A 12,948-nucleotide genomic window follows, 5' to 3' on the forward strand; every position below is an offset into this window, starting at 1 on the left:
ATTGCGTGTAAAGCATATATTGATACTTCCATTATCGATTCCCTGTCATCCTCAAATATTTAACTCGATAGAAAGCTTTAACGCGTGGCAGATATGATAGAGTTTACAAAACGTACACACCGCACCGTCTTGACAAAATCGGGACATTTTACCACATCATTTACGTGAAAAATATCCTTTCTATCCTATTATAATGTGTTTCTGACAAGAATATATTTTATACGATAAAACTTTTTTATAAATTTATTTTATAAACTATTCTCTCTTTTTTCTATTTTTGATATATATTTTTGCTGAGAAGTGTTTTATTTCTTATCAAATTTTTAATTTATATATCTTTTTTCATTAACAGAAAATTTATAACGACACTAATACAAAAATAATCTAACAATAATAATTCTAAAAAAATAATTTAAAAAAAAATAAATATTTTACAAATTTAAAAAAACGGATAACTAAAAAAATATAATTACAATATTTATATACATTTATAGAAATGAGCTAGAGCCCTTCGCGATCATCTGGGATAAATGTCAAGTGGGAAAAAAATTTATCTTATCCTAAAAATTGGCCTTCCATTTTTTATTTTTTCACATTCCATTTTCCCTTATTTTAATTGTTACTGATCGCTAGTTTGTTCGCAGATGAGTTTTCGTTCCGACGAGTTTTGGGGTAGGATTTTATTAAGATACTTCGCGTGGTCTGCATCGCGATCTGCGAGGCAAGAAGGCAAAAGTCCTTCAATTTGCGGAGCAACTATCTCGTCGAGTTCCTCGCGAATAAACTTTGCTCGTTTTTACGAAGCCGCAATCACGGCCATCTCTGGCGACATCCCACAAGTTATCATTTCCTTCGACGTAAACGCCTTAAAAACGCTCCCTTCCATCGCAAGGACTTTTCCACGTGACTTTCTGTACTTAACTAGAGGCGAAAATCTGCAGTATTCTAATTGGCAAAATTCATATTTTATATCATGTGAAATATATATGAAATTACGCGACGTAGAATTTTATTTTGGAAAATAAAAATCTTTCAAGCTCCCGTAAAACATTTTAAACTCTCCTCTTTAAAAGAAGATTAGAGACAAGCATTAGCAAGAATAAACTATTAAAACATGTAGTTTCTATGTTTTATTCTTGGATTATTCCAACAGTTAAGAGGTTGATCCTCGTTGGGAAAATAAGAAAGAACTTTCAAGCGAGAATCGCTATAATATATATTTTGGAAGAAAAAATATACTCTTATTCTCTCTTTGAGAAGAATTATCAATATGTTTTAAATAAGGTAATAATTATGACCGATACAAAAATGTTGATGCCTTAGAATTGTATGGAATTTGAGCAAGAGGTAAATTGTGTATAGATAAATTCGCGTTTGTTGTCATACGTTTCATAAATTAAAAAAATATGTAGTTACATCTCTTGCGTGCCACTAGTTTCTAGTTACAACGCTTCGAATTGCACACGTTGCGTCGTGTTGCGTAAAATTAAATTCTGGAGCAAATATGATCTCGCGGAATAACTGCTGCTCGTTCATAATTTCAATGTTAACGCGATGCCCGCACGAGTAATTCATTCCGCGTTATACGAGTAAGTCATCTCGCACAATTGCGAGACTCGAGAATAATAAATACGCAAAGAGTATTAAATATACACACATTTGAATAACGAAATATTTCACGATCGTAAAATGCAAACGTAATTATCCAGAATAATTAGCCAAAAAAAGGTTTCCTTCAATTTAATTCTTGATTATTCGCGTTAATTTTTTTCCTATTTTTTTTAAATTATAATTTCCCGGGAAATTGATTTGTAACGCTTTTAATTTTTCCCGGATCGGAAAGGTACGATATCATAATATTATAGAAAAAATATATCAATGTATTTTCTACATAAATTAATTTTAATCTCCTTTTTAATCCCAAAAAGATTCTATTTCGCTCTATGGTCGCTTTATGACGCAAGCTATTTACCTCTCGGCTCTCGCAATCGGCATCATTACCGAGCAATGCATGTTGAAATAGGAAATGTCAAAGCTGTCGTATTAATGACGATACAGGCATTTCGCAGACCGATAATACACACCGCAATGTGACATTAAAGCACGCATTATGGTGACACGAGGTGGCGATCCGGCTGGTCGTTTTGGCATGTTACTATAACGCATATTAAAGTGGAGAGCATTAGCGAATATTAAAAAGTCTCCATTACGTAAAAAAGAACGTAAAATTTATTGCAAAACGTTCATTACGATATGATAATTTAAAAAAGAATCAAAGCGACATTTTCCATCGATCTCTCGAAACGTGAGATCCAGAAGTTATGTAATATTTTTTTAACGACGAAGAATAAATTTCAATCTTGATGATTAATTAATATAGAAAAAGTTCAAATGACATCATTTAAAAAAGTGAAATAAATTTTTTGTTAAAAATTTTATTCAAAGCTCGGAAACTTCCGCGCACAATTATTGGGCACAGTTATCGGATAAATTTGCGTTATTCTCTCGCTGGATGTATTTGCAATATATTTTAATATGTGTGTAATCTCGCGAAAAAAGTTCTCGGCTTTTAAAGATAGTATTTGCGCTTTCAAATAACAATAACTTTATTTTATTGTTTTTGAAATTGGTTTTTACTTCTCGAAATGGAAGTCGGTTAAAACGTATTTTCCATGACGATCGCCTTTAATGGCGCGTGAAATTGCAATTGGTCAGCAACAAAATATTATGTACGTCTTCTTGTTTCATTCGTCGCGTCACGCTATAAAATCCTTCAATAAGGCAATAAGAAAAAAGTTCGTGTTCAATATTGGTCGTGTATCTAAAAATATTAATAAAAATTTTTATATTTTAGATATTTTAAATTCAAATTTTTTTTTACGTAATATCAATTTTTTTACATGATTTTTCTCGCTTTATAAATCTCAGCGTGGGTTTGGAACGTGGCTTTGATGCAAGCAAATAAAAGTCTGCGATCTGCGTATTTCATCTACACTGAGGTTTCAAATAACGTTAGTAAAAAAATTCCTAGCTGAGAATTGTACTAGAAAAACGTTGTTTTATCCATTCTTAAAATAGACATGTCAAATCGATACTCGCAAGTATTATTGCTTCTTTTCCTTAATGTTGATTGGTTATTTCAATATTACGTTGTACATTACTTCATATTAATAAAAATCTGTCATGGCTGTGTATTTGACAATTCAAATATTATATGTATATATATATATATATAAAATTTTGATTTAATTGATTTTGAAAAAACAGATAATACATATTAGTAATATTATTATATTACATTCAAATTTTATAATAGTTATATGTATTTTATAATAGATGCGTGCCCTAACCGCGTGTCCTATTCGTGTGCCCTACTCGCGTGCCCTAATAGTATGCCCTAATATAATGCACCGTAGGATGCTTCCGTTGGGCCAGTTGGACTTACTTATATTAATCCTGGCCATATTAATTCTGGCTACGTCTAGCCAGATATGTAGCTTCGATCTCTTATCAGAGATCAATGAAGGAAAAAAATTCCTTCCGTTGCCGGCTAATTATTGTCGCCGAGCATAATTTTATGCTCATTTATGACATGACAGTTTGTCATACATCGTTTCAATAAATTGCAAAATTTGATATATGAATAATTTGACTGAAAGTCAAATTATCAATCAAATTTAATAATTGATTGTGAAGTGATAATATTTAATCGTAATAAAATAAAATTGAATAAAAAAAAATTATAAATTGTAGAATACGCTAAGCGTATCCTATATTATATATTATGTAAATATTATTATATTATATTATATTATATTATTTATTAATTTTATTTTTATATATTTTTATATATTTTTATAATTTTATTCAATTTTATTTTATTACGATTAAATATTATTACTTCACAATCAATTATTAAATTTGATTGATAATTTGACTTTCAGTCAAATTATATGACACATAAATGTTTTATTAATTTATTTTAATATAAATTACATATTATTATAAATATTATATATTACTATAAGATTAAGTATTATTACTTCAAACAATGATTAAATTTGATTAATAACTTGGCATTAGATTGACTAAATTAAAATTATATTAAAACGATGCATGACAAACTGTCTAAGCTTTCATTGCTATGATAATAAAGATGGATGGGCTATGAAAAATTATGACAAAATTGGCGCAACATCACAATAATTGTCAATATTTCATATAAGAAATAAAATTATTAGCGTCTTCTACATTAAATAAATAAAATAAAGTTTCTATTGAAAAAATATTTTATATTTTTTCAATTTTTTGTTTTAATTTATATTTTAAATTATATTTCTAATATATTTTAATATATATTTAAAAAGTCTATTCAAAATTATTTAATTGCATTTATTCTAGCCCATCCATTTTGAGGCAACGGATTTATTTACAATCTACAATCTACATTTACAATCTACAATATCTACGGATCCGTCACCTCAAAATAAAATAAAATTTATCACTCACCATCACTGATGCGCAACAGCGGAGATTTGGTCTTGAAGCTACGTTGTCTGCAACACACAAATATAAAATCCAAATTATAGCAACGCTTAAAATAATTAATATTTCAAGAAATTATTATTATACGCATCGAATTTTATATCCGATGCGTATAATAATAAGAAGGTATATAAATATGAAATAATTTTATAAATTCTAAGAAAACTTTTATAGTATGAGTCTCTCTTGTTTAAACTATTCAAACAATGATCGAATCGAATTAATGCGCGTGCGGGATTTATAATAATTAATATAAAAATAATAATACTCACCCTTGGGTTGCTCCGCCGGTGCAGGATGCCTCTCCTAGGCCTCCTCCTCCTCTCAAGTTCATTCACACGCGCGATACTTTAAACGGCACTCCCGCACTTTTATTAAAAGATACTTCCGCACATGTACGCGCGTTACTTTGAACGACACTCCCGCACTTTCGGCATGATCGAATCCCGTTTTACACAAAAATCGTACTGCGAGTCGAAAAGTATTACTTTACTGCTCGAGCGTTGCTGTAGGAATGATAACAAGGCTATAAGTAAGACGTTAACAGTAGCGCTCTAATGTTTACATCGCCAAGGCCGAATACAATGTTATTGTTTTCGAGGCCGAAAATATGTTACGTACTATGACGTATATACGGTGTCGAATATTAAATAACACAAGTATTTTAAATTATAGATTAATTATTTAATAAACTATTAATATATCATGGAGCTTATTATTATATTAATCATTATTCGAACCTGCGATTTGACTATTTTATTACGCGTTGTCAAGCCGAATCATATTTAAATTATCAAAAATTGAATAATAAAATATGAAATATAATTAAAAATCAAGTATTTTTAAAGAAATCATTAGTGTTTATAAAGAGAGAAAGAGAGAAAAAGATCGCGATAAAACAATAATTTACAATTTTGATTCTAATTCATTTCGATTCTTGATTAAAACGTCACGCAAAATACGCGCTTCCGAATTTATCCATTATGACATGATTACGTATTATTAAAAATTTAAAGTGTGTGAAAGATAATTAATTATTTATGATATCAAATTACTTCCATTGCGATCGCGTTGAGTAGAGGAATTTGACGGAGTGTCTCGCGTTCTACTTTCTTATTATTCGAGTTACGCCGTATATCATGTTATGTTTTGATTATTCGTTGCCGAAATATTTTCCTTACTATGACATATATACAAACGGAATATTAAATTATACATGTATTTTAAATTATAAATCAATTATTAAATTATCAATTAATATATTACGGAGTTTAAATCGATACTGGCAATATCGTTACCTCTTTTTCGCGATGCTAATTGGTTATCTTGGTTATCAACGATGCATTGAAGATTATTTTATATCAATAAAAGCTTGTCATAACTGAGCGACACATTTGATAGTTTAAATATTAATGGGTGTGTAATTTTTATTTAATTTATTTTGAAAAAGTGGAAAACTAGAATTAATATGTAAGTAATTATATACACATGCACATAAAATAAATGGCGCGCGTTTATATTCTGGTATTTTAGAAAACATTAATTTTAACAATAACACGTTATACGCAATCTTTATTTATATCATTTTAAATAAATGCAATGCTGAATCTATGTAAATGCAGCTCCTCCGCCTTCATATTTTTCAGAGTTAAATAACACAGAGAACTCGTTTCGTAATGCTTTTTTTTCACGCATTTTACATTTGATATTTAACCATTTTATATGCAAAATTATTTTATTCGTCGAAAAATTAGAATTTTTATCGAATCTGATCAGATCTAAAAATATCAAACATTTTATTTCTTCCCCGACAGAAATTTTCTCATCGAATAAAAGCATTGATATTAAAACAAAATGCAAATAATGCATCTCAGTTATATCTCTCATCATCGTATATGTCACTGATTTTTAAGTATAATCTGAAATCTTTTTTTGTCCACAGTTACAAGATATAGATTCAATATATGTAGAGATTTTTTCGAAAGAAAAAAATTTTAAAATGTATACGTGCCACAAATTTTTAATATTTAATATTATTACATATTTAATAATGAAATATTCAATTAAAATTTTAAACTAAAGAAATAAGATCAGTGATAATATATAAAAAAAAATATATACAAAAAGAAATTATGACTTTAAACTTTAATTGAATAATTTGCAAGTAAAAAGTCTATGAAAAAACTTATTTATAATTATCTTAGTTAAATTTTCGTATCTTTTTAAAAGGGGTTTTGCGTTCGAATTTATTGACTATCGATATTAGATACAAGTTCGTTGCCGATGCTCGTTTGTTAGCCGGAGCGGAGCAATCAGGGCAAGTGAATCGCTAATTAGATCACTTTGTGCATAAGTAAGCCCTACAGCTTTGACTGGAAAATTAATTAATTGTTAACCGTGCGCTTGTTTCGGATCGGAGATTTCGAACACTTACTAAATTTTTCCGTTCTTGTGAAACTGTAGTTTATTATTATAACTCTTGTCACGCATTGAATTACTTTTCTTAATTCTTATACAGAGCGTCAAGCTTCGCCATTAACGACCAGCCTGTATTAGCATGCGAATGGATTAAGTTGGTCGATTCACGATTTCTCTTAACATAAGGCAGCCAAGTTTTAACGAGTTAACATTATAATGACACAGAGAGAGTTTCTCGAATGTTACTAGCACAGCAAAACTTGTATCCTGTCGGTCTCGCAGAAATTATACGAAGACTATAAACGGACGGAAATGCATGTTTGATAGAAATTTGTAGCATTATAGTTTGCATATAATGTATATTGCACGGAGTTTATTCAACACATATTCAAATATGCGATGTGGGTGAAACCGGACGTGAGATACGCGTTCTAATAATACAGTAATTTTCACATAATACGTATATAATAATATTTGTAAACTATATCGAATAATTAATATACGTAGATACATCGTATATTTCCTCGTATGCGGCAATAATATTACGTTTCATTATTATGTCAGCCATATGATTAGTAAACAATTTGCTCAAACATTTTAATAAATGTGGAAGATACTTTTAGAAAACACGAGGTATTTTCACGTATTATATCATGCTATGTACGCAATCATAATATTATATTATTTATTTTCAATGTTATTGTGTTACATTATCATCGAGTTTCACTTGTCAGTCTTTTATCGCAATATCATTAATTTTCCGATATTCCCAAGGAATAAACAACGTCGCAGAGAAAGACAACGCGGTCCCCGTGATTAAAAAACGATCATCGATTATACATTCCCTCCACGCTCTATTTCAAGTATCATGCGCCTTTTCAGGATACCGAGCATCATCGAGAGCGCGCCACGCCTCTACACATCAACTACTTTACTATCGAACGCGGTTAGCGATTTTCTATCGAAAAGAAAGAAAAGAAAAGAAAAGAAAAGAAAAAAAAAAACAAGTTTGTGTGTGTGTATCTTTTGCAGGTCGGCCAGGCCCTTGCCATGCGATGTCGTTGCAGAGCCCCAGACTTCGACATTACAGGTCGAAACACCAAATCAGATATATGCCTTCTAAAAAAGTTTTTATTATGTGCTGTATACACATGAGAAAAGACATGCGGCTCTCTCGCTCTCTAGTAATTGTACATAATATATATATATATATATATATATATATATATATATATATATATATATATATAATATTATAATATGTATTATAATATATATTATAATATATTAATTATATTAATATTTATATTAATTATATAATTTTTATATTATTATAATATATTAAAATTATTAATTATATATAATATATTATATAATATATATTATAATATATATATATATATATTATATATATATATATATATATATATATATATATGTATATATTGTATAATATATCTCAAGTTTCTTTATGCATCCACGCTTTTGGAATGACGTTCATCGGCGCTCGCGAAACACGCTGCGGTAATATTCCTAAATCGGAGGCTGCGATGTCGACTTGTGTGAGCTCGTCGATCTCGTACTTTGCATACGCCAGAATGAGTCTCGCGTTTATTCTCTTTCACTCGTTGCGCATACTCCCTGAAATCTCTCTCTACCCTATTCATATTTAAATTTATGCTAATTTTAAATGACACGAAGAATTTAATCTCACATGTATTAAGCGTCAAACAGTAGCGTCTCAGTGTTGTGATAATTTTAGATAGAGCGTGCGAATGTCTTTGGAAAATTAAAAATAGAATCTAGAATTTATTGTTAGTCTTTTTCTTCTTATTCGTGAGTAATTTCATGCTTATGTCAAATTATTGCTAGTACTCTTTAGATTTTTTTAGAAACGCCGACAGAGTGATGTTACTAGATCTTTGCTCGTTTTCAATTTAAAAAAAAAAAAAGGGCTTCTTATTATTTCTTAAAATTTTATATGAGTAGAAGATTTTCACGATTTTTTTTTTCCCCGCGAGAATTATTCTCGCGTATTCTGGCCAAAAGTCACGATCGAGCTGACACAATCGCCAATCCCGTTTGTAATTATTATACGTGCGTTATTGTGTCTACTGTACATTGTTAGAGTGTTGTTCTACTTAGCTACGTTTGTATTATCTTGAATATATATCTCGTTAAGTTCTTTCGATTGTATTCTCACGAAGTGGGCATAGACGAAGCGTGGTTTCGCGGCGATAAGAAGGCAGGAAGAGACTCGCATCTGTATATATCAGTATGACAAGCGAGCCCCATTCCTGCTGTCTCTTGTGTAACCGATGATAGCTTCACAAACTAAAATCACATTTGGGCATGACATATTCGTCTTGTTGCGCGTTCTAAGGGCTGTAAAAGAAACCACGACTTCAATGAATTATATATCACTTTTGAGCGCTCTGTTGGCATGGCCTGGTTTCACGTAATTTATTATCGTTGAGAGATGCACCTTCTTCTTCCGTTGAAAGTTCTTCCGTTCCGCTCGCGAACGGACGTCGTCACGCTTCCCTACCGGCTTAAGCCGAGACCGCGCACTTCCTCTTTTTTCAGAACCATGACAGCGATCTGCTTCGTGTGCAACCTGCCCATCCTGAGTCATCAGGTCGAGCTGATATGGCAGGGTGGCAACGGCTGGGACGATCTCGTGCGAGAGCAAGTGGAGGAATCCACTCTCAAACAACGACTAGGTATGCATGGACACGCTTCGGCGATTTGTAATCAGTTATTTCTCGCACATTATGGAAATTCGATGGGATTTTCTCATACAAAAGTGCTTCAAATTCATTTTCATGAGAATTGTAATGGCCGGTGTCCCCGTTGCGAAAATATTAAAGTCAGACATTAATAGTATTTATATTTTTTTCTCTCTATACCTTCTCTCTCCAAAAATAAAAAATGCATATTTCAGTAAAAAAAAAAAAGAAAAAAGATATTATGTAAAATTTTCAATATATATTCCATATTTTTATTCTCCGAGTGATCTTCTCGATTACGTAAGCAGTATGTATTTTGTCATTTATATACACAAAATATTATTTTATTATTTATTAAAAAGAAATAAAAATTCTCTCATGAAAACTGGCATTATCATTCATCATCAGACTTCTTCCCAAGTCTTATATATTCCATATTTTTATTCTTCAATCTTCTCAATAACGTAAATAAAATAATACTTCGCCATTTATATACAAAATATTATTTTATTATTTATTAAAAAGAAACAAAGAAAACTCTCTCATGAAAACTGGCATTATCCTCGCATCAGCGCATCGCGACTTCTTCCTTTAAAAAGTCGATAATGAGATGACATCGTCCTACTGTTGAACTTATCGAACGATAATAGCGTTTACAAGAGGAACGGCGTTTGTCTTCAGGAACAGGCAGACGAGACTCCGCGGCGCAAATCACATCGATCTCGCCACCGAACGAGACCCAGGACTCCTCGCCGACGAACCAGCGTCGACGACGATCGAGCCTCGCACAGCTGACCGACATCCTGCGCGAATGGGGCGGCGGCGGTACCTCCGGGAAAAGCGGGCGCAGCAACAAGCTCTGCCGCAGGGAGACCCTGGCGGACATCGCCAAGTCGCTACCATGGTCGCGACAGACCACCACGGACGCGAGCCACCTGGCCAGCCTGCGGAAGAGACGGGAGAGCTCGGTCGACAGCGGCATCCGCAGCCAGGTGTCGACCAAGTCGAGACGCGACTCCGCCATCAGCGATTTCAAGAACGACCTAGCCAGACTCTGGAGCAAGAAAGACGTGCCGCCGCAGCCGCAGCCGCCGCCCACGGTCATATCGCCCACGCCGCGACGAGGTAAAGCCTCCAGTAGCGAGAGAGAAGTAGTCTGCTTCTCGGGTACCGGGTCTAAAAATAGCGCCACGCGATTACCTTGAGGTTGCCGAGTGATTGATTCGTGTGTTCAGTGAAAATAAGGCATTAGGTCGTGATGTCAGTCTTGCATGCGTAACGTGTAATCGTGAATTTTTCGGAAAAAAATGTGACATTTCCATAATTATCTTCAACAATAATCCTTCAATAATTATGATAACTTATTCTTAATATTATACAGTAGTTTCAACATTTTTGATATCTTATGTACGGTTGCGCGTGTCAAGTTTCAATTTTCAAACGACGTAAGGGAAACTAAAAGGTAATACACTTAATAATTTTTTATCGAATTGCTCGACGAACGTACACATCATACTAATTATTATATCAATTGCAGGCTCCGGCGAATCGAGAACCTCTCGTCGTGGCTCGGGCGAGAGCGCGAGGTCCAGGAGAGATTCGGTGATTGCGGGACAGACTCCGAGTCCCGGCGAGCGTAAGCACAATTGTCGTCATCATAGACGTAGGCAATCTCAACAGTCGGTCGATGGAGGTGGCATTACACCTACGAAATACTACAGGAATGATCAAAGACCGAGCGCTTCGAGCACGGACAGCGCGGCCAGTAACGCAGTCAGGTCAGCGTGAGATGAATAATTAAATTGACCAATAGGCAAATAATTAAATTTAAATAAGCGAGATTAATAGGTAATTAAGGTAGATCAATTTAATTGACTTTTTCATTTAATTAATTAATTAATTTAATTGTCTTTAAATTTTCATAACGATTCATACAAAAGAGTCGTTTATACAGGGTGGGCCCAAACACATTGCGAACAGATTTTATAAGAAATTTAATTCTCAACAAAAAAATTTTGATAAAAATAAATCGAAAATTGCTTTCTTAAAAAATAAAAACGCTTAAAAACCTCTAAATCATGGTTATTTAATACATTTTTATTCAAATATCAAGGAAAACACGCTTCATTTAACAAAAAGTATCGAAATAAAAGTAAAAAATTAAATTATCTTTCCAATGAGATCAAAATGATTGAAAAATGAAATATAAAATAACCGTAGTTTCTGAGATTTTTGGGCGCTAACTTTTTAAGGAAGTATTTTCCGATGTTTATAGGAAACTTTTTATTCAGAATAAAATTTATAAGTGCCTATAAAATCTCAAAGTGTTGCTAAAACGTTTGGATCCACTCTATATACATATATAAAAATATATCCAGTGCCTAATAATTTTCTTCAATACAGAGTAACATATTTATATCCATTTCATTTTATTTATATTTTTTATTCCATACTGAAAGAAAATATAAAATATTCACGTCTCCAAATTGATCAGAGAATCTAGTATTAAAACACACTCGGAAAGATTTTGAGATACTTATATCTTACTCCTTAATAATTATCATATCCATCATTAGAGACCATATGGAGGCTCAGAGGAACTCCATGGAGAAAAGCGAGAGATCGAGTAGCATCGAAACCAAGGCGCAATCAACGGGTCCCCCCGTAACCGAGACGAAGACGACGATAACATCCTTGACGGTCAACGGAAAGATGCCCGTCGTCACCACGACCGAATCGAGAATAGTGACAATCAATACCTCGACGGTGGCCACTTCGTCGACCTTGAGCGTCGACACGAAGGCCGCTACTGAAAACAAATCCGGTATCAATCTGGACGCATCCATAAACCCACCGACCATCGTCATGTCCTCGGTAACGCCACCGGCGATCTCACCGACCGCTGGAAGCAGCCTGCCGCTTCCCGGCACCTCGACTTCCGGTAGCTCCAGCCCGGTCGGCTCCCCGAACGTCAACAGTACACCTACGCATCCGTTACTTTCCACTCGAAGAGACTCGACTACGCAGGTAAACCTCGCGATCTTTTTTTCTTTTTTACGACCAAGAATATCGATCCGATAATTTTGATATAATACAAGTTGTAGCAATATAAAATTATATTTTTTTTTTATGTATTTGAAAAATATATAAAATCTTCCATTTGTATTCGATTCTCTTCTTGCATGATTTATTAAAGTGCATTTGTAACTTTCTTGATTATAAATCTTCAATTTCTCTTGTAATTAATGTATTGCAA

General features: G+C 32.8%; 1 protein-coding gene across 2 annotated transcripts in view; it reads left to right on the top strand.

Moving 5' to 3' along the window:
- LOC126857719 (uncharacterized) overlaps nt 1–12,948 on the top strand; it is a 136,538-nt gene that overhangs the window by 94,020 nt on the left and 29,570 nt on the right. Inside the window, exons 2-6 of one of the 2 annotated variants that reach the window (XM_050607414.1) lie at nt 7,996–8,053; nt 9,550–9,686; nt 10,374–10,817; nt 11,230–11,470; nt 12,269–12,719. In XM_050607414.1, coding sequence (XP_050463371.1) covers nt 8,019–8,053; nt 9,550–9,686; nt 10,374–10,817; nt 11,230–11,470; nt 12,269–12,719 — 1,308 coding nt within the window. In that variant the 5' untranslated portion in view covers nt 7,996–8,018. Of the gene's footprint in view, nt 1–7,995; nt 8,054–9,549; nt 9,687–10,373; nt 10,818–11,229; nt 11,471–12,268; nt 12,720–12,948 lie in introns of those variants that run through there. The other variant, XM_050607413.1, reaches the window with a different exon arrangement.

This window comes from Cataglyphis hispanica, chromosome 22 (assembly GCF_021464435.1).
Source record: "Cataglyphis hispanica isolate Lineage 1 chromosome 22, ULB_Chis1_1.0, whole genome shotgun sequence".
Lineage (NCBI taxonomy): Eukaryota > Metazoa > Arthropoda > Insecta > Hymenoptera > Formicidae > Cataglyphis > Cataglyphis hispanica.